At 54.9% G+C, this 20567-nt stretch overlaps 3 protein-coding genes and 2 non-coding genes across 11 annotated transcripts in view; 2 read left to right on the top strand and 3 right to left on the bottom strand.

Annotated features, from left to right (window-relative positions):
* The window catches only part of ARMC9 (armadillo repeat containing 9), a 93726-nt gene extending 86565 nt beyond the window's left edge, over positions 1–7161 (top strand). For 4 of the 7 annotated variants that reach the window (XR_009819551.1, XR_009819554.1, XR_009819549.1 and 1 more), the window contains one exon: positions 560–2726. The gene's annotated coding sequence lies outside the window, so the exon portion shown is untranslated. Of the gene's footprint in view, positions 1–559; positions 2729–6907 lie in introns of those variants that run through there. The other 3 variants (XR_009819550.1, XR_009819552.1, XR_009819556.1) reach the window with 3 other exon arrangements.
* On the top strand, positions 2848–9900 carry B3GNT7 (UDP-GlcNAc:betaGal beta-1,3-N-acetylglucosaminyltransferase 7). Its single transcript, XM_062006138.1, has 2 exons — positions 2848–2964; positions 7168–9900. The coding sequence occupies exons 1-2, from the start codon at positions 2954–2956 to the stop codon at positions 8369–8371; spliced, it is 1215 nt and encodes a 404-aa protein (XP_061862122.1). The 5' UTR covers positions 2848–2953; the 3' UTR covers positions 8372–9900.
* Positions 9901–12589: 2689 nt separating this feature from the next.
* Positions 12590–20333, bottom strand: NCL (nucleolin). The gene is made up of 15 exons (XM_062006132.1): positions 20109–20333; positions 19309–19416; positions 18424–18718; positions 17924–18079; positions 17326–17511; positions 17132–17215; positions 16732–16867; positions 16235–16371; positions 15640–15766; positions 15283–15416; positions 14798–14933; positions 14541–14692; positions 13890–14016; positions 13265–13485; positions 12590–13081 (listed from the first exon to the last, which is right to left on the bottom strand). Exons 1-15 carry the CDS (start codon positions 20124–20126, stop codon positions 13002–13004), a joined length of 2097 nt encoding a protein of 698 aa, XP_061862116.1. The 5' UTR covers positions 20127–20333; the 3' UTR covers positions 12590–13001.
* LOC133626540 (small nucleolar RNA SNORD20) lies at positions 14319–14395 on the bottom strand. The gene has a single exon (XR_009819613.1). It is a non-coding gene; the product is annotated as a small nucleolar RNA SNORD20 (small nucleolar RNA).
* LOC133626539 (small nucleolar RNA SNORD82) lies at positions 16957–17026 on the bottom strand. The gene has a single exon (XR_009819612.1). It is a non-coding gene; the product is annotated as a small nucleolar RNA SNORD82 (small nucleolar RNA).
* Positions 20334–20567: the final 234 nt, after the last annotated feature.

Genomic DNA, 20567 nt, shown 5'->3' with positions numbered 1-20567 from the left:
TGGTGAAGGAGGGGCAGGGTGATGGATCCAGCCACTTGCTGGAGGCAGAGCTGGGCAGGAATGTGGGGATCTGCTGGTGGCTGGGTTGCCCTTGGCTCTGGTGTGAGGCAAACAAAACAATTCAGGGTTCTCTTTTACAGATTTTACTCTCAGCAGAGAGGCTGTGACTGCTCAGGTAAAACCAGTTCTTGCTGAGCACTGGCAAGAGGCGAGGAGAGAGTGTGTGGAGGAGGGCTTTTTGGAAAAAAACCCATTTTAATTTGTTTTTAGCCTTCCTGCTGCCTTTCTCCTTTACCAGGGTGAATCTGGAGAGCTGAGAAACCTGGATCTGTCCTAAAGTTTTCTATGTAATGATGAAACAAACATAAAAAAATGCTGCTTCATCTTAAGATTCAGCCTTGAAACAGGAGCTGGTGCTGCCTCAGACAGTGCTCAGCTCTGGCCTTAGGAGCCCCAGAGGTGACACTATTTGAGTCTTTAATGAGTGTCAGAAGGAAAGCTTTCACCAACCAGGCCAGCAACGCACTCATGCAGCTGGATGTGGATCTCTCCTGCACAGGCAGATGTGGGAGTGGGGTCATTCGAGCCAAAACCCCGTGCAGCAGCACAGGAGCATCCAGGATGTCCCCACACTGGTGGCCCTGCCACTGTCCTGCATGGAAGCAGCCATTGGAGAGGTGAGTGCCTGGCAGAGCTCCCTGCAGCAGGAGCCCTGCTCGTCCCACAACAGTGCCAGAGCCCTTGGGCACGCTGCACTGCTGCCAGCCCTGGCCTTGCTGTCTGGATGTGCTGGTGCCAGGGGATCCAGAGAGCCCCAGGAGCCTCCTACATGCCCCACAGTGTCTGGGTGTCCCCTGTGGGTGCAGCAGCTGCTCCAGTGACAGGACGAGGGGTAATGGACGTGAGCTGGGACACAAAGAGTTCCACTTAAACACAGGGAAGAACTTGTTTGGTGCTGAGGTGAGGGAGCCCTGGCCCAGGCTGCCCAGGGAGGGTGTGGAGGCTCCTGCTCTGGAGGTTTCCAAACCCACCTGGACACGTTCCTGAGTGACCTGATTGAGGGGAACCTGCTTTAGCAGTGATGTTGGACTGGATGAGCTCTGCAGGTCCCTCCTAACCCCCACCATTCTGTGATCCTATGAACACTCTGTGCCCATCACCATCCAGGGCATGTTGCAAGGAGATGATGGCTGTGCTTTCAGGGCTGTTCACGTCCCTTTGTGCCTGTTTATGGAGGGGAAGCTCTGCAATGGGGTCCCCCTCCACCCTGAGACCCTCTTTGCAGAGTGGGGTGCATCTGCCACCCCTGTGCTGCAGAGATGAGTCCTCCTCAGTCCCGCTCTGCTCCAGCTGATAATGTGGCTCCTCATTGTACCTCTCTCACTCTCTCTGTGCATCTCAGCTGTGATTATCTCGAGGCCAGAGTTCAGTAGATGCAGACTGTGCTGCAGAGCTGGTGCAGCCTGTTTGAGCAATGTTTCCTGGGAAGCTTTTACAACCCCCAGGACACAGAACCACAGAGCATAAGCTGAGATAAGGAGAGATAAGTAGGTCTGGCAAAAACAATGCAGCTTTCCTCCCCAAAATGAGCCAGACTTGGGGGTTTCATTGAGCAGGGACAAATGCTGTTTGAACAGCGGAGGTTGTGTGGGTCCCACTGCATGTCCAGTCTCAGAAGAGAGGAGCTTATCCCATGACAAGCACAGTATGTCAGGGGGATTGTGAGAGCTGTGGGAACCCCTGACCCTCAGCACTCATGCAAAATGCAGAGGGGCTCAGGGGAAAGAGACTGGGATATCTGCTGGGCAGGAAAGGAAATATCCCAAAGGATTTCCTGCAGGCTCTCCAGCTGGCTTTTGGGCTGACACAGGTGGCTGGTGGGAATGGGGGGATGACAGAAAGGGGGACATCAGAAATGTCAGGGAGTGATTTGCATGGCTGAGAAAGACCCTCAACTGAAATAAAAGCCACATTTAAGAGGAAAGTCTTAATTCTGCTTCTCAACGGGCAATGGGATGTCCCACGCTGGCATGAGTGCAGCAGGGATGCTGATTAAAGCACTACTCTGAACTGGGGCCGAAGGAAGAGTTTGGAAGGACATCTCACCTGCCTGCTGGTGGAACTTCAACCCATGAGACGGGTCTTGGCATCTGAAGCAGGCACCTTCCTGCTGCAGCAACCTCTCCTCTCCGCTCTCTGCAGCCTCAGGTAAGGTGTGGGGCCCAGGAGACGTGTGGGTCCTGGACAGAGTGTGGGTGCCTGGTGAGGGAGGGAGTCCTGGGCAAAGTGTTGATCCCCACAAGGTGTGGATCCTGAGTGAAATGTGAGTCCTGGGAGATGTGGGGCCCAGGAGAAGTGGGGGTCCTGGGTAAGATGTAAAGCCCAGGAGAGGTGGATGTCCAGGGCAAAGTGTGGCTCCATTGCCACACCTTGCCCTGGAGGAGGTGCAGAAAAGACCCCTTTCCTTTTCCAGAGAGCAAACCCCAGCTGCCAAAAGCAGCCTTCCTGGGGAGCCTTAGGATCCCCTTCCCATAACCAGGAGCCTTGGCAACAAGGAGGGCTCATGTAGGGCTGGGCTCAGGCACCCCACCGAGCTGTGGTGGAACCCCCGACGAGCTCCCAGCTCCTGGTGGGTGTCCCTTCAGCAGCCGGGAGGGTCTCCAGGGGCAAGTGTGGGGTGCCCTCTTCCCCGGGCAGGGCTGTGGACCCTTTTGCCTGCGGGTGCGGCTGGGGGGGGGGTGATACGGAGGGGCAGGGCAAGAGTTAACCTACCTGCTCTGCCATCCCTCTTGGCTCCACCTCGCAGAGCGAGGGGAGGGAAAAGGGAAAAGGGGGGTGGGGGGGGAGGCCAAAAAAAAAAGAGGAGGAGGAAGAGGAAGAGGGCAGAGAGAAGCGCCCGGACCGCGGGCAGCCCCGGGCAGCAGCGGAGCGGCCGTCCCGTCCCACTCCCAGCATGTTCCAGTGGTAAGTGACTGCGGGGACCCCGAGCCGCGCTCCCGCCCCGTCTGACAGCCCGTGCGCCCCGCCGGCCCCGCTCCGCGTCCCGCCGCGTCCCTTCCCAGGGGGTCACTCGGGTCTCGTCGGCACAGGAGTCACCCCGTCCCCACCGGCTCCTTTCCGAGGGGTCGCCCAGGTCCCCTCTTCACCGGGTCCCTCCGCGGGCTCCCCGAGGGCTGGGACAGGGCGGCTTTGGCCGGGGAAGAAGGGACGGCGCCGTGTCCCCGTCCCGGGAGCGCCGCTTCCCCGGCCGCGGCTCTCGGGGCAGCGCAGCTCCGGCGCGGCGGGAGCCGGGACCGGGCAACGGGCAGGAGCCGGCCGTCGGTCCCCCCGGTCCCTGGAGGAGCCTCTCGCAGTCCTTCGGAGGGAAGGGCTGGGCTGTGCGGTGCGGACGGGCTCAGCGGGGACCGTGCAGGCAGCCGCATTTGCCCCGTGGGGTCCCTGTGTCACGGCGGGTGGGGGACTCCCACGGCTTCGGCTCTCGCCTCCTCCCCAGCCCTCTGTCTTTACCGCCTTGTGTTTAAACAGACGGCTTTTGTAAGAAGGGGACGTGTCCCCGTACACCCCGGCACTGAGGCAACTGGCACTTTTGGAGACATTCGGGTGCTTTCTGCCCAGCTTCTGCTCCTAGATAAGATTCTTCTCCCCCAAGCCCTCGGCACTGCCCGCGGGAAGGGCTCTGTGCTGGCCATGCCTCTGCCGGCCCAGGGGCTGCGGCTAATTGCGGGGCCGGGAAAGTCCAAATCAGTAGGAAGCCTTGGCCCATCAAAGAGGTTTTTTATGCGGATCAAAAGTGGCTGCGTGCCTCTCCGGGGAGCGGGGATGGACAGCCACGGTCTCCTGGGGCCTCCCCTGCCCCACAGCATCACCACCTGAAAGGGAAACTGCCTGCCTCTAATTCGGGGGTTTATATTTAAGCAGGGGTGGCGTGGCCATCTCACAGACAGGCTTTTCAGCTCCTCCTGGTGCAGAAAAGGGCAGAGGAGGAGCGGGTTGGGACCCTTTCAAAGTTCTCTCGATGGCACCAGCGGTCGGTCCCAGCTGGCACCGGTTGCTGCCGGCCTCAGGCCCTGCACCCTCGTGTGCCCAGGCTGCAGGGGACACTGCCAGGCAGGGGAGACACGGCTCTTGGGGTCCCTGGACAGCAGGACCTGCTTCCTCCTCCTTAAAGTACTTCCCAGCTGATGAAACCACTGGGGAGAAAGACTGGAGCTCAGAGAAGACTCACACATGATTGTTAGTCTTTTGCTCCCCCCAGATCCTCAGTTTGATGTGGGAATCATCTGTGGTTGTGACTCAGGGTCCCAGCAGTCCCCATGGCTTTCTTGACCGTGCAGGATGGGGTTTCAGGGGGTTTCTATGGGGCAGACAGCAGCTATGGGGCTCCCCGTGGTGCCCCCGTGGTTTGCAGACTCAGACCTCTGGGAAAAAGAGCTTTTTGTCACAGAGATGGCCCATCACACCGGGAGAGAAGGAAGCGGGGCTGCTGCAGGGAGGAGGGATGCCTTTCTGTGCTGCTACACCACCCACCCAGGTGTGCCCAGGCTAGCCAGCCCCCTAGCTCTCCCCAGCAGACAGAGCCCTCCCCTCAGCCCAAGGCAGGGTCTGCTGCCCGAGCTGAAACAGAAAGCTGTGACCCAGGGAGGGCAACGGGGGTGAGCGGCTGCGTGCTGGCGGCAGAGCCTGCCGGGGCCCAGCCGTGCCACTGACAGCCCCACACTGGCACATCATTTACAGCTGGATCAGTAACCCCTGCCCACGGCTTCTGGGGAACCTCAGGAACTGGCTTCAGGCTGGCTGTGTTGTCTTTGACGTGGTGGGGACTGCAGGGATGGGATGGGATGGGATGGGATGGGATGGGATGGGATGGGATGGGATGGGATGGGATGGGATGGGGTGGGATGGGATGGAATGGGATGGGATGGGAGTGGAGCAGGGCTGGGGTGCCCAGGTGGGATGGGAGCAGCTGGGGTTGTGGTGACTGACTGTGGGGTTGTTTCTGTTGCAGTGCCAGGTGCTGGTGAGAAGTTTCAAACGTTGTCTGGCTGTGCAGGGGTTAAAGTGGTATCAGCCCAAAGGGTTTCTAAGACCTCTGGGATGGCCAGGGCTGGAGAGGGTTAAGGGAATGGTGAGATCTAATCAGAGCTGCTCCCTCATCAGTCTCAGATGAGTGGCCACATATAAAACCAGACAGAATATCTGTCCATTTGCCTGTAATTACTTATTTCCATGCTCTCCATCACAGTTTTCCCACGTAAACATGGGGCTGAAAAGTTCTTTGTGCTTAAGGATAAAGCTGGAGAGAGGAGCTCCTGCAGGCTCCTGGTTCCCCCAGTTCCTATTTGGGGGTTCCCATCTGGGCTCCCATGTTTTGGGCTGGCTGGTGTCCCCAGGCACTGTCCCTGCCCCGGGGAGCCCAAGGGGCATCAGGGTGTCTCACCAAGCAGGCGCTGGTGCCCCAAAACCCCAGGGTGCTGATCACAACCCAGCCTCTGAGCCCGGGGGACTTTCATGGCTTTTTTTCTTTCTTTTTAGCTGTCTGGAAATTACTTGGGTTAAATGTTTCAGATTTCAGCTCCAAGCTCCTTCTCCAGACTGTCCCAAAGTGGTGGTGCCACCTGCGTGGTCAAGATGACCTTGGGTCGTTCTGGCTCTAGAGGAGCAGGAGGCTGAGGGCTGTCCCCAGCGGGTGGCAGCTGGGCTGGGTCATGCTTCTGTCACCAAAAGGACAGGCACAGGGGAACCCTGAGACCGGTGCCACATCCATCTCCTTCAGCTCCCCAGGCCAGGTCCCTGCCAGCTGCCATCAGGGAAAGCGGCTCAGAGGGCTGCCAGGCACTGCCTGTGTCCCCTCTGCGTGGGAGCACCCACAGATGGGGCTGCCCTCAGGAAGCTGTTGGGACCCTGATGGGCACATAGAGCCCAGCTGCCACCTCCTGTGCCCAGGGCTCATTTCCACAGGGAGCTGGCCCAAGGCAGCTGCAGTGAGCAGAACTGTGATGGGAGGAAATTGGTGGAAGGGAGGCAGGCTCTTGGACTCTTGGAGCAACATCGTGCAGATGGGCAGAGCGGGCCCATCTCCTCCATGGCAGCAAGGCAAGAAACCCACCTCTAACTGTGGGGGAAAGCAAGCTGGGGGTGTTTGGTGGATTAGTAATCTCTGGGTGCAGCCTCTGTGATGTGCCAAGCATTGCAGGATGACCCCTTTCAAGGCCCTGTCAAGTTCCAGGGTTTGTCTCATGAGTCAGAGCCTTCCCCAGGAGATGAGTCCACACTGGGGGACAGCAGCAGGATGGCCCCATGAGAGGCTGGGTTTGACCTACCCCTCCCGGTCCCCCCAGTGCCCTGTACCCTCTGGAAATGTTGATATCTGGTTTGCTGCAGCCTGGGAAAAATCTGCTCCCAACCCTGGGATTCACCATGGTGGGAATCACCAGCAGTGCACTCAAGCCACCGTCCTTGTCCTCATCACCACAGGGTGAAGTGACGGGTGCCCCAGAGCAGCCCAAAACACCCAGCAGCGTCCCCAGAGATGCTGCTCCCCGAGGTGCATGCAGGGTGAGGCATGCCTTTTCCCCAGGGAGCCTTACAGTTCCCTCCCAGATGCCAGTGGGTTTTGTCCTGATGTGACAGTTAGAAAGGAAATGGTGCTGCCTGGTTTGTGTGGACTCCCATGGCCTTTCTCAGCACGGTGCCAGGTGAGGGCCGTGGGCAGCCTGGCTGTGTTTTGGAGCTAATGCTTCCATGGAAAAGAGAATTCCCTTCTGCTCCCATCCTAAACTGCAGTTTTCAGATGGCTGAAACAGGGCTCTCCCTTGGGGCTTTGCTCCGAAACAGCTGCTTTGCTGAAGCAAAGTCTCATCCCGACTTTGACTCCTCCTCTCTCAACCCATTTTCTTCTTTCCTGTAGCTCTTTGTGCAGATACAGGGTCGCCAGATGGCACCACAGCCACCTGCCACAGGCCTTCTGCCTGGCCTCACGGTTAAGCACGGCCCCAGAGCCGCCCCACAGGTGGGCTGCAGGTGGGAAGCGCAGGTGTGGAGGTGTCCCACAGCTCTTCCCACAACGGGACGCATCCCCTGGCCTCTTCAGGAGGTGCTTTTGCAGCCAAGCCTCTCACAGCCTGCTGTTTCCTCTCCTTAACCTATCTCCCCTGTCTTGGCTCTCAGGAAGAAGACCATCTACAAAACAGTCTGCCTGTCCTTCTTGCTGGTGATCACAGTGACGGTGCTGCAGCGGGGAATGGCCCCCAGCCAGTTCATGCCGGGCCAGCAGCAGAAAGAGCCGCCCCCAACGGAGCCCCTGAAGACGCAGAAGAGAGACAACTCCTTCCCCATGACCAGCACCTTCTGGAAGAGCAAGAAGGAGAAAGCTGCTGTGAAGGAGGAGGAGAGCGCGATGGCAAAACCAACAAAGTCCTGGGACGTCACCACTACCAACTGCTCAGCCAACCAGAACCTGAGCAAAGTGGACTGGTTCAAAGGGCTGGAGCCCAACTTCCAGCAGTTCCTGCTCTACCGGCACTGCCGCTACTTCCCCATGCTCATCAACCACCCCGAGAAGTGCGGCGGGGGCGTCTACCTGCTCATCGTGGTCAAGTCCATCATCACGCAGCACGACCGCCGCGAGGCCATCCGGAGGACCTGGGGCCAGGAGAAGGAGGTGGACGGCAAGAAAATCAGGACACTGTTCTTGTTGGGCACGGCCTCCAAGGAGGAGGAGAGAGCCAACTACCAGAAGCTGCTGGATTACGAGAACCACATCTACGGGGATATCTTGCAGTGGGATTTCCTGGACAGCTTCTTCAACCTCACCCTCAAAGAGGTCCATTTCCTGAAGTGGCTGAACATCTACTGCGACGACGTCCGCTTCATCTTCAAAGGCGACGACGACGTGTTTGTGAGTCCCAGCAACATCCTGGAGTTCCTGGAGGACAAGAAGGAAGGAGAGGACCTCTTTGTGGGGGATGTCCTCTATAAGGCCAGGCCGATCCGGAGGAAGGAGAACAAGTACTACATCCCCAGCGCCCTCTACAACAAAAACAACTACCCGCCCTACGCGGGGGGTGGCGGCTTCATCATGGATGGGTCGCTGGCCAAGAGGCTGCACAAGGCCTCGGAGACGCTGGAGCTGTACCCCATCGACGACGTCTTCCTAGGGATGTGCTTGGAGGTCCTGAAGGTATCACCTGTTGGGCATGAGGGCTTCAAAACTTTTGGCATTGTGAAGAATAAGAACAGCAAGATGAACAAGGAGCCGTGTTTTTTCCGGGGTATGTTGGTGGTTCATAAACTGCTGCCTCCGGAGTTGCTCCAAATGTGGGACTTGGTCCATAGTAACTTGACGTGCTCGAGAAAACTCAACATCCTTTAGCTCAGTCTCTCTGGAGAGCTGGGACTGGAGGGATCAGGACAACCAGTCCCTGCTCCGGGAGGGGGATGAGCCTCTGCTGGTGGCACACAAATCTTTCGGGGGCATCTCCGTCCGGGGCAAGGAGGGCAGAGAGAGACACTGTGCTCGCAGGCAGGGTTTGTGATACTGTTTGATTCTGTACTGTAACTGGTTCACTTATCTCCAGCTGGGTTGGGGGTTGCTGAAAAAGAAGAGGGTGGGGGAAAAAAAGACAAAAAAAGCAAACAACTAATCTAAGCACCAAATGAAGAGAGAGAGGGCAGAGGGGTTTGTGCTCTGCCTTAGGTACTACCTCCATGTGACGAGCAGCGAGTGGGGGGAGACAGGGAGGGATGTGGCAAGGGCATTTTTGGGATGTTCAGGGGAAGCAGCACTGGAAGGACCTGAGTGGTTCACTAGTGCGTGAGCTCCCCCATGAGTCAAAAGTCAAGGGAGTTTTGTTGGTTATCTCAGATTTCTGCTCTGTGCAAGGTTTCAGTGACATTAACCCTGTGTGCATTGGGTTCACCCCTGCCCAAATCCCCACTGCACAGCTGGGAAAAGGGGCTCTCCTCTGAGGCTGGACCTCGCCGGCCCCAAGCCCCTAATGGGGGTTTCAGCCAGTGGGTTGGGGGATTGAGGTCTTTGTCCTCCAAAGAGGGTCCTGGAGGACGGTGGCTGCCAGCAGCAGCCTGTGCTGTGCTGGGCTGCCCACCCCTCTGCCAGCCTGGCTGTGCCTGCGCTCCCAGGAATGCACCCAGCCCAAATTCCTCAGGGATTTATTCCTCCTGGCAGGAAGGGGAGGCGACCAGATGGGCTGCCCTTGCCCCTGGCCAGGAAGGAGGCAGAGAGACTTGGATGGCCCCAGTTGCCATGGCCCAGGGGCTTATGACCTCTGGGACTCCCACCTTGGGTGTGGGCATCCCAGGGGTCTCACTGCAAGGAGATCTCAGCAGGGGATGACAGCCCCTGAAGCCCCCCATGCAACGGCTGCTTTGGGCTCAGCCCCACTTTGGCAGGTTGGGGCACAGGGGCCAAGGTGAGGGAGGGCTGGTATTTAGCACCACATCTGCTCCACTCAGCCTTGCTGCAGTGTTTATTCTCCAGGATGAGGCTCAGGAGCGTGACAGAGGCTGGTACCATGAGACATGGCCCTCTTGCTTTGGGCTGAAAAGGGCCACTGAAGCTGTGGAGGGCAGTCCCGAGCCAGCTGCTGGGATCAAAACCCCACGACCACCGAGGCATGTGGTGATGCAGAGGCCAGGGGTGCTCTCCAGCCACCAAGTGCAGGCATGAGCAAAAGCAGCACCACGTGCAGAGCCACAGGCACAGGCTCCGTGCACACAGCCGGGGCTGTGCGTGTCCCTGCTGGGGCGTGGACACAGCCACAGCCCTGCACAGCAGAACACAGGCACATGGGCACTCACTCTCTCTCTCTCTCTCTCTCTCTCTCTCTCTCTCTCTCTGGTGCCAGACATTGAAAGGAAAAAAATGTGACTACCTCAAAGGTCCCCCTGTGCAGTGCCTCTTTTTTTTTTTGGCTTTCCTTTTGTGGATGTGTTTTGGAAACGGGCCCATTTCATTTACTCTGCGGCAGAATAGTCCCCAGGTTAGAAAACAAACACAACAAGGGCATCAGCCAGCCAAAAAAGGCACCCTCGGGCCAAGCCACGCCACTCCTCGGCACATGGCCCTGGCTGCTCAGACAAGAGACAAGGTGGAAGAGGAGGAAGAGCCTGTTGCTGCCCTGGGCTGTGCCGCTGGCACCGGGGCTGGCAGCGTTACTGTGAAGGTTGATTGATGATGGGCTCTGTGGCACCGTGTCCCCAGGGCAGGTGCCAGGAGCAGCACAGGGCAGAGCCCTGAGGGCATTTTTGGTGCCCTCTGTGATTTCTGTCCGGTACAGCACATTAGGCCCTATTTACCCTCTCTGCAGGGGCAGCTCCTGCTGGCTGTAGCAATGAGTTCAGAGAGCCAGGGCTGTGTGCAGGAATCTCTCAGTGTTGCTCTTCACCTGGTGGGACCTGTACAGAGAAACCTTGTAGATTTGGAGAATATTCTAGTTTCTAAATAAAGGTTAAAAGAAGGAGAAGAGAAAAAGAAATGGCCCCCAGCCCTTACCTCTTGTCATTGCTGGTGGGCTTCTGCTTGCCAAGGCAGCCTGGTTGGTTGGGAACAAAGCCTGGGCAGGGGCTGCAAAGATTACCTGCTGCTGGGAGCCGGCATGTGGGGGCTGTGGCTGCTCTGCTCCCTTGGCACAGCTTCCTTGCAGAGCCTGGCATTCCACCTCAGCCTCCATGGGAAAAGCTGCTTCAGCAGCTTTGGAAACTCATCTGGTTTGTCAGCCAGCTTCTCGTGCTGGAGCACATCACCACCTTGCTGTCCCTCTCACCCTGGCCATGGCAGGACCTTGCTCACTGCCTTTTGCCTGCCAACCAGAGCCACCACAGTGACACAGCCTCAAGCCATAGCACAATGGGGCAGAGTCAGTGTCAGCTCTGCAAGGACAAACCCACATCAGGTTTGAACCTGGCTGGGGTGGAGAGGAGGAAAGGCACATTGAGACTTCTAGGGGCTTGGTTGCTGGAGCTGGAACTGGGCTCAGCTGCTCCACATGGTGACAGGGAGCAAAGAAACCAGCAAAGGACTGGACTTGACAGTGGGGCCAGTTTCCCTGGAGCACCTAAAATTTCCCAGGTAGGGACAAAAGGCTGCCACCAAGCAGATGCAGCTGGTGCATGCTCTTGAGCTTTCCCTCTCCAGCATGATCCAGGGCTGTCTCCTCCCACTGTGGGACTCCTCCATGGGGTACTGAGGTGTGAGCAAACACTCCAGAGACCCGGGATCCCAGAGTGGGAGCAGGGCCTGTGTTCCATTGTGGAAGTGGGGCTGGGCCCCATGAGCAGGGCTGGGGTCAGCTGCAGGAGGAGGCAGTTACACAAGGACAGAGGGTGGGAAGGAGACTGCAGCCCCCAAATCCCTTTGTTCAGCCACCACCACACACAAGCAGGAGCCCAGCTTGATCTTCACATGACAACCCTTCCCCAGCAGGCACGGTCGTCTCAGCCCCTCAGCTTCTGTCCCCTTCCCCCTCACCGTTCGTCCCCTCATCCTTTGGCCTCTTGGCCCTTCAGCCGCCATGGCTTCACCCTTCAGCCCTCACCCCCCACACTCCCGCCTCTCACTCCCGGCCCTCACAGCCCCATCCCTCACCCCTCACCCCCGGCTCCTCAGCCCCGTCCCAGCCCTCTCCCGGCGCCGCTCGGTCCGCGGGCGGGTGCTGCCCCCTGGCGGCCGGTCCCGGCGCCGCCCCCCGCCCATTTCCCGCCGGGGCTGTGGCGGCGGCTCCAAAATGGCCGGTGCCAAGGGCGGGAGAAGGAGCCCTTGCTCTGGGGCCAGGGATAACGAGGGACAGGCGCCTCCTCAGGGCTCCGGCTGCAGGATCCTCAAGCCAAAAGGAATCACTCACCTCCTACTGGAGAGCAAACCCTTGTATCCAGAGAGTAACCTTTTCTTTCCTGCAGGGCCTCCTATGGCCAAAACATCTACTGACCCATGTGGCCTGTACCCAGCCTGGGGCCCGGGCCATTTGAGCTTTCAGTTACCTGTGCCCAGGGCAGGCTGGAAGGGGAAAAGCTTCCCCCCAAGCAGCAGCTGCCTCCCTCAGCTCTGCACCCAGCTGCTGCAGTCACTCAGGAGCACCCAACAACTTCCACTGTGGGCCACCAGCCCACAGCCTGGCTCGAAACCAAGACCAGGAACCGCTGCTGAGGGCCTGGGCCATGAACAGCACCTTCATTCTTATTCTGGTGGAGCAGTTGCCTGTAGTCGGCAGGTGCTGGGTCAGGCAGGGGAGGCCAGGTTGCAATTCACCTTGCTTCACACTTGAGGCCAACTCAAGAAGACAGAAGTTACAACAAAGCATTAGAGACAGTGTGTGTTTGAGTGTGATCAAGGTGGAGTGCCAGTGTACAAGAAGTTGTTTACTGAGCTGTTGAAAGTTAAAAAGCAAGCAGCGAGCGTGCAACATCACATACACCTGCAGTAAGAACAAGCATAAAAGCTGCCTTCCTGCAAGCACAGGTACAGGCCCAGGAGCTGGTGCAGGCAAGAACTGCCTGTGGCACCAGTGACCTTGAGGGAATGCTCAAGGCAGAGTATTTATGTCTCACAGACCAGCTTCAGTGAGTGGCACAGAAGTAACACGAACCAGTTTAGGTCCTTTAATCTGTCCAAGACAGGGTGCTGAAGCACAAATGATAAAACATTCTGCTTTTTTTTACAGCAAAAATGCTACAGAAGTTTATAGGAAAAAAAAAATCTTTTTGTACATGGGTAAAACATTATAAATTCAAGACAACTCACAGACAAGGGGCAAAATTCCCACAGCTAGCGCTTGTGTTTTAAAAAGTTCCTTTGAATAGGCAAGCAGTCAAAATGGCTTGCTCTCTCTTCCTTGAAATGAAAATTGCATCTTCCAAGTGGCTCACAGTACTGCTTTGCATCTTGGAATGTCCTCCAAAGGCTCCGCCACGCTCAAAGGAGAATAAAAACCCCCGGAGTCCTTTCAGATAGTCTCAGAGAGCAGGAGAAGGGAAAGGAAAAGGAAAGTTTACTCAAACTTTATCTTCTTCCCTTGGGGCTTGTGATCTCCACCTCCTCCTCTGCCTCCTCGGAAGCCACCTCCTCTACCTAAAATGTAGGTGAGAAAGCAGAGTTACAGGTTATCCTGCATAGATACATCACTGCCCTTCCAAAGCCCTCCTGACTCGCCTCCAGAGCTCCAGGGCAGCACTATATCATAACCCCAAGGATGCCTTGGGGTTCATTTTTGAGCACACCCCCTCAAAACAGCAGTATTTTGTCTCTTCTCACCTCCAAATCCACCTCTGCCACCACCTCTGCCACCAAATCCACCTCTTCCTCCTCGGCCACCTCCTCTGCCACCACGACCACCAAATCCACCGCCGCGCTGAAAGTCACCCTTTGGCTTGGCAAAATCAAGGATCACTTTGTTTCCATCTATCTCTCCATCTTCCATGGCTTCTTTAGCTGCTTTGGCATCTTCTGGGGAGCTGAAGTCCACAAATCCAAACCTAGGCATGGGGTGAAGAGAGTCAAACTCCATAAGCTGTAGCACCACCTCCAGGCTACAGGCACATGACACCCATCCAGAAACACCCACACAGGCATCAGAGCTTAGGAGTTGTAACTTGTGGAACAGCAGTGGCTAATCACACTCCATGGAGCCCCAAGGTGAGCCGTGCCAGTGCTGAGCAGTTGATATCCTTCTCGTGCGAATCCACCAGCTGCCACTGACATGTTGGCAGGGAGGAGCTCATTGAGAAGTGAGCACGTGCTGCCCCCACCACCAGCCCCACACTGGGCTCCAAGTTCCACCCCATTTACTACACCCCAAAGGATGAACCAGGAGCACGAAATGCCCTGAATTAAGGGGTGGTGTAGCAGCTGAGCCAATCCCAGGTGATGCTTAACATACCCTTTAGATGATCCCGTGTCTCTGTCTGTGACTATTCTTGCACTTATAGAGCCTTCGAACGACTCTCTTAGCGTCTCCTCTGTGGTGTCCTCAGAAAGGCCTCTGACAAATAACGTTTTGCTTTGTTCTACAGAAACAAAGTACAGGCACAGATTAGTAAACCTCAGCAAGGCAACCACTGTTTTTTTCTTATGCCCAGCTTGCACTGCCATCTCCTGGTCCTTACAGCACTGCACAAGGCTGAGGGGTTTGGTTCAAACCAACAGCTCAGGCACTTGGTGAAGTCCTTGACAACTTTTTCAGGACACTTAAAACCTGATGGCAAAAGTATCTCCATCAGTCAACCTGGTACTGACAAAACTGTTTTGTTTAAGTCTTTGCATAGATGCTTGCACCTTATCAATAGGCACAGAAAGTGGACAGCCACCGCTGGATCAGCACTTGACTATCTAGAGGACTTTGGCAATAGTTTCATCAGCATTTCAGATAATCAGTCATCATATCCAGCACTTGCTCACACTGCAAGTCTTCCACTCCACAGGCATGGTTTTTGATTTGGCATTTCTCTTTCTTTAAAGCAGCTGTTTGCTGTGGCAGGAGTGTGCCATTCCTGCCATCTCAAGATCCAACGATCAAACCCAAACCACTTACGGTTAAATCCTCCTCTTGCATTCGTGTTCCCTTTCTGCCATCCTGGTGAACTGAACTCCAGCCTGATTGCTCTGCCTTCAATCTCTGTGTTGTTACAGGAATTCAGTGCCTCTTTGGCATCCTCGGTTGTGGGAAATTCTACAAATGCATACCTGTTTGGAGAAGGAGGTTTCAGTCAGCCTGAGAGAACACAAGGGATGTGTGGAGCTAAGCCATTTGCAGTGCCAGCTCAGGAGTTGGGAGGAAGCACAGCTTACCCTTTAGGCCTGCCCTGGTTGTTCTGTGGCATCTTGATGGATGAAGCTTTCTTGAACAGTTCTTGGAGAGTCTCTTCTGAAGCAGCATACGAGAGGTTGTTGACAATTAGTGTCTTCGACTCCCTCTCTCCACCTCCTATGGGAGAAAAATCTGTGCTGTAGGTGCAAGTATGGGGAAGGAGCTCTCTTCTAGGCAGAATATCCTCTCTGTGGTGAGAGTTGTTGCTCCCTCCTCACCCTTGTGCCTCATCTTATAGTAAGTGCAAGGCCAGCCTGGTCACCTAGACTAGCTGACTCCTCCCTCCTCTGAAACACGCAGTAGTGACATGAAATGCACAGGATGCAGAGCACACACTGAGCAAAAGGTCCCTTCCTGATATCTGTCAAGTTTTCCTGCAGTTGCTCTATCCCTAGCAAACTTTTGAAACTGTCAGAATTAAATCCTAAATATAATTTGCATGCATGTTACTGGTCTGGAAAAATACCTTTCTGATGATCTTGATGGCTCTTCTCACCCGTGAAGTCAATTACCAAGGTACGACCATCAATCTCTGTGCCTTTCTTCTCCTCCAAAGCTTTGTTTGCATCAGCTTCTGTTTTAAACTCAATGTAGGCCATCCTACAGCAGAGAAAAGAACATGAGCAAATGCCTCCTTTCAGGAATGATTAAAGCTCACAAGTGAGGGGAAAAGATGTGCAAGAAAAAACGCTTTGAAAACCCAATATTTCCAGTACATCTAATGCAGCGAGTCCTTGAGGTGGCTTATGGACACGCGAGCTTATTGAAATACACCAAGAGTTTGAGGAACAGCAAACATCCAGCAGCCCTCTGAGCTACATACCCTTTGCTGTTCCCTTCCTTGTTCATGACTATTCTGACTTCAAGAGCGTTTTCAAACACCTCTCTCAGCTCATCTTCGGTTACGCGGTAGGGCAGGTTCTTCACAAACAGCGTCCGAGCGTCTCTCTCTGCAAAGGGAGAGAGGTGACACTTTCACGTTGACAGCTCAAAACCCCTTCCCACCTACATTGGCAGTTTAGTGAGAATCACAGAGTTGATCCAGCAGGAATTAAAGCCACAGTACGCATTCATTCTCAGAAGCTGAAAGAGCAGCTATTAAAGCAGTTAACTGGGCTGCTGTTGTATTTATCTTAAGGGCATCAAGTTGAGGAAACAGGTTCTAAAGCTCGAGAAAGAGCCCCAATTCCTCCTCAGAACCCCACTGTGCTTTATTTCTTGGGATTCTTCAGATACACCTGTCTGAACTTGCCTATCCATACATTAGCATCCCAGAAACTGGTTATGATATAGAGCCCAAACCAGGAAGGTTTGCTTTAAGAGAGCAGAACAGTGGCTATCAGCAATACTGTCAGCCTGCTCCAAGGCCCAGCTACGACAACCCCTCTGGGATGTGCACAAGTGCTTATGAGACATACCTTTCTTATTTTCTTTCATTGATTCCTTGCTTTTTGCTTTTTCCAGTTTGATTTCCAAACCCATTAACTTCTTCCCATTCAGCTGGAGAGCTTTGTCCAGATCTTCAGCTGTTGAAAAGTCGACATAGCCGAATCGCCTGAAGGAAGAGCAACCTTACAGTATCTGTTCATCTCCCTCTGGCAGCACAGAATACAAACAAACTCCAAACCAGACAGCTTCAAGTTCAAGTGTTAATAAGCACTAACTCTGCTAACAACAGAGAATAATATCTCTGTACTGAAGCTGCAGCTCTCCCTTCAGGGAGATGCTGCTGAAAAAAGCTGCAAGCCAGGCAGGTATTCAACACTGAAGAGAACCGTGTCCCTTCCAGCTTCCACTCACTCCCAAGCAGCCATCCCAGCACCTTGAAGGGAAGCAGCATCAGCAGTTACACCTCTCCAAACAAACTGCTGCCAATCAAAAGAAGTAAGCAGCAAAATTCTAGTGATGCACTTACTTGGAAGAACCGATTCTGACATCTAAAACTTCAATATTCTTCTTCCCAAAGAATTCTTTGATGCCAGTCTTCAGTTCTTCAAACTCCTTGGTGGCAACCAGATTTCCAACAAAGAGGGAGAAAGCTGAAGCAGGCCCTTTAAATGAAAAGAGAGTCAAGTTGGGTTTGTAGGGTTTTTTTAAAAGGCAATTAAAAGAACTGGAAGCTAGAACCCAGACAGCTTTAGCACATCAGTCTCTGCTCAAAAGTGACATCATACTTCAGTATTAAGTCCCTTATCATCATCATTTGTGCTGAAGATCCCGCACTCGGGTGTCCCTTTATCATTACGTGCCTCAACCAACAGCCCAAGAACAGCCCATGGAATGAGGACCACAGTGACCTCACACACACCACCTACCATCTGTTTTCTTTTTCTTGGCCTCTGGTGCACTTTTATTGGCCATTTCTTTCTTCCTCTTTCCAGGTGCTTCCTTGACAGGTTCTGTGGTGGAACAAACAACGTTTAAATAAAAGTAGACCACAACAGAACAAAAGTCTTGCTCTGGTATCTTTCCTGTTATTAGTTATGGTCTCAAAGACACTTAAACTCACTTTCATCCTCACTTTCCTCTTCATCATCTTCCTCCTCGTCATCCTCTTCATCTTCCTCATCTTCGTCATCGTCATCCTCATCTTCGTCATCTTCAGACTCTGCCTTGGCTTTCACTGGTGCAGCCTTTGCTGGAGTAGCTTTCTTCACTGGAACAGGAGCTGTGTCCATGGCTTCGTCTTCAGACTCTGAAACAAACAGAGCACAAGATTACAGAAATTCACATTTAAGACTCTTTTTAAGAAAACACTGTGAAGTGAAATAGTGTCATCCCCATCCCCTTCCATTTGTATGTATGTTCTCAGGAAAGGAGTTTAATATATTTACAGTGTTTATAAAAGAGCTGCCCCTGCCTCCAGGTTTAGTTCACTAAAAACCAATACCTGTACTCCAAGAGTAAAATGTAGTTTTACTAGCAGTAGGTAAATAAACACTTTCTCAGTCTGATCTGGTGGACAGCAGTAGCCAGCTGAGCACTAAATTGAGACCACACTCCATATCACCCCTACTACTCCACTCCTACTCTGCTCTAGCTCCCTATAAGCTTTAATCAGTTTAGTATCTTGTACAATCTTCAAAGTTTCCCTAAATCCCACATACCATCATCTTCCTCCTCATCGTCATCATCCTCATCGTCATCATCGTCCTCTTCTTCAGATTCTTGCTTTGCTGGCACAACTGCAGGCTTTTTGGCTGGTACTGCTGCAGGCTTTTTGGCTACTGGTTTCACAGGCATTGGTGGTTCCTCCTCCTCATCTGCAACAACAGCACATCAAGTGTTTTTTTACCCATACTACTCAGCCTTTAAACTTTACTAGCAAAGGACTATTTCCCCCCCACATTATTTTAGCAAAATTCAGGAAACCAGAAGACGCTTCACAGGTTGCGTGTAAGACAGCTGCAGACCAAGTTCTCCTCCAAACCTCACAAATCCCTCATATTTCCTTCCTCATCACCCTTTAATCAATTACACCTCCCTCCCCCCGAGTATTAAATCACACTCAACTTTCAATTCCAAAGGTATTCAAACTCAGTGACTTGACTGGAGCAGCTTTAGTCAGTTTATAAAAGAATGAACACATATTTCTAAAGTAACCTACCAGAATCTTCTTCCTCGTCATCTTCATCCTCGTCATCATCTTCCTCGTCATCTTCATCCTCCTCCTCCTCCTCCTCACTCTCTTCCTTCTTGGCATTCTTTCCATTTTTTGCACCTTTGGCCAGGACAGCAGCTTTTTTAGGTGATGGAACAACAGCCTTTTTAGCTGGAGTAACCACAGCCTTCTTGGCAGGTGTAATAGCCTTTTTTGCAGGAGTAACAGCCTTCTTTGCAGGGGTAGTAGCCTTCTTGGCTGGTGTGACTGCCACTTTCTGTTGTTTCTTTTGAGGCACCATCTGAAATACACATTAGTGTAAGACTCTCACACTCACCCTTGAAAGTACTTCTTCAATAGACAAACATATAACAACTGCAATCTAAAGCACATCCTCCTGACACATTAAGTTTCTACTGAATGACTGTTCTGATGAATTAATAAAGCTCAAATCCAGACTTTGCATGCTTTTAACAGATTACTCACAGAAGATTAAAGCATCTCTAACTTCCCTGCTCCTGAAGGGAGACCAGGGACTTCTCCAATATCAATCAGTAGCTTCAAATTTCTAGTCTTGCTAATTTTCGTGTGCAAATCATTTACTGCTGTTGCTCTGCTGAGGTAACTAATCACCCACTTGCACTCAATGCTAGGATAGCTTAAAGCTATCCCAACAGCCCTTCCAAAGCCTGGGAGCAGAGACTTAGCAGCTAAGGTAGTTTTCCTCATATTGCTTTTCTATTATAACATTAGTTTGTTCTTTGGCCACAGTTAATTGACAGATGCCAACTATTCATTTACACCAATTGTGTCTCACACACTCTGCACCCTCATGGCATTTCTGTAACATCAGCATCCTTCTGACTTCATTTCTAGACTTGTTTTCCTCACCTCTTCTCCGCTGCTTTCCTCTAGCTCAGAGGACTCTTCTTCCTCGCTCTCCTCCACCTTTTTGGGTGGAGGGGCCATTTTTTTTTGTTTGATCTGATTCTTGGGAGTCTGAAAAGAGAACACTGGCAGTTAGGTAGCGTTCATTCCTCCCTAGGAGGGACGAGCAGCATGTTTCACGCTCCCATGACACCCCCAGCCACGCACGGGGTGCCATATTCGTGGGGAGGTGGCCACACACACAATTGTCCCAACCACGTGGCGGCCTCTCTGACGCCCCGGGGCTCCCCGGGCCGGCGCGGCCCCGCGGCGGGGCGTGAGGGGTGCAGGGGGGTTGCTCGGCGCTGCCCGGCCGCCGGCGGGGCCGTCCCGGCACGGGCGAGGGGAGCCCGCGCTCGCACGTGCTCGCTCTCCCCGCGCACCACGCGGCCGCGCGCCGCCGTGGCCCCGCCCCCTCCTGCCGGCGGCGCGCGCTCGCACCACGCAGCGCTGCCCCCCCCCCCACCCCCCCCGGGCCCGTTCATCGCCGCGGCCCGGCCGCCACAACACGGAGGAGAATGGGACGGGACGGCGCGAGGGGAGCGGGGCAGAACGGCTCGAAACCTCTCCCACGGCCCGCGCGGTCCCTCCCCTCGCCGCCATCTTCCCCCGTGAGGGCGGGGAGGCCTGGAAGCCACCGCACGGGCCGATCGGCGGGCGGGCGGCGCGGCTCCCCGCTACTGCCACCCGCCCGGGCCGCCACGGCGGCGGACGCGCTCGCTCCCGGTGCGGCGGCTGCGCGCGGCCCCGCCCGGCGCCCTCACCTTGGCGATCTTCACCATGATGGCGGCGGTGCCTGGCGGCGCAGGGGCGGCGGCCCGGCTGCCTCAGGAGAAGGGTGGGCACGTCCGGCAAGGGGCGGCGGCGCCGAGCGGAGAAGGCCCCGGGCGGTCGGCGGGAGCGGCGGCGACACGCTGGTGACCCGGACCGGGGACTGAAACGAAAGAGCGAGCGCAGGCCCCTTCCGCTCGCTTGCCTAGCCCTGCGCCTCGCCCCGCCCCCTTCGCCCCCGCTTCGGCCAATCGCCGCGCGCGCCGCGCCGCCCGGCCAATCGCCGCCCCCGCCCCTCGAGCCCCTCCGCCAATCCCCGGCGTTTTGCGATCAACCAACGGGAAAGCGCGTTACAGCCGCCGGCGAGAGCGTGTCTCAGAGGTTGGGGGGGCGAGCGCGGGGGGGGGGGGGGAACACGCGCTGCCCGCCGGACGGGACTCGCCGTTGGCCAA

Source organism: Colius striatus, chromosome 12 (genome assembly GCF_028858725.1).
Source record: "Colius striatus isolate bColStr4 chromosome 12, bColStr4.1.hap1, whole genome shotgun sequence".
NCBI lineage: Eukaryota > Metazoa > Chordata > Aves > Coliiformes > Coliidae > Colius > Colius striatus.
Note: the sequence above shows the minus strand (reverse complement) of the source record. Positions and strands in the feature narration are given on the sequence as shown.

Bases quoted from the DNA above. Each gene is read 5' to 3' on its own strand.
- NCL (XM_062006132.1), bottom strand. The intron at 14,693-14,797 runs GTAAGCTGTGCT...TTCTCCAAACAG, and splicing joins AACCAGGGCAGGCCTAAAGG to GTATGCATTTGTAGAATTTC. The intron at 13,486-13,889 runs GTATGTTAAGCA...CCCCATGCCTAG, and splicing joins GACACGGGATCATCTAAAGG to GTTTGGATTTGTGGACTTCA.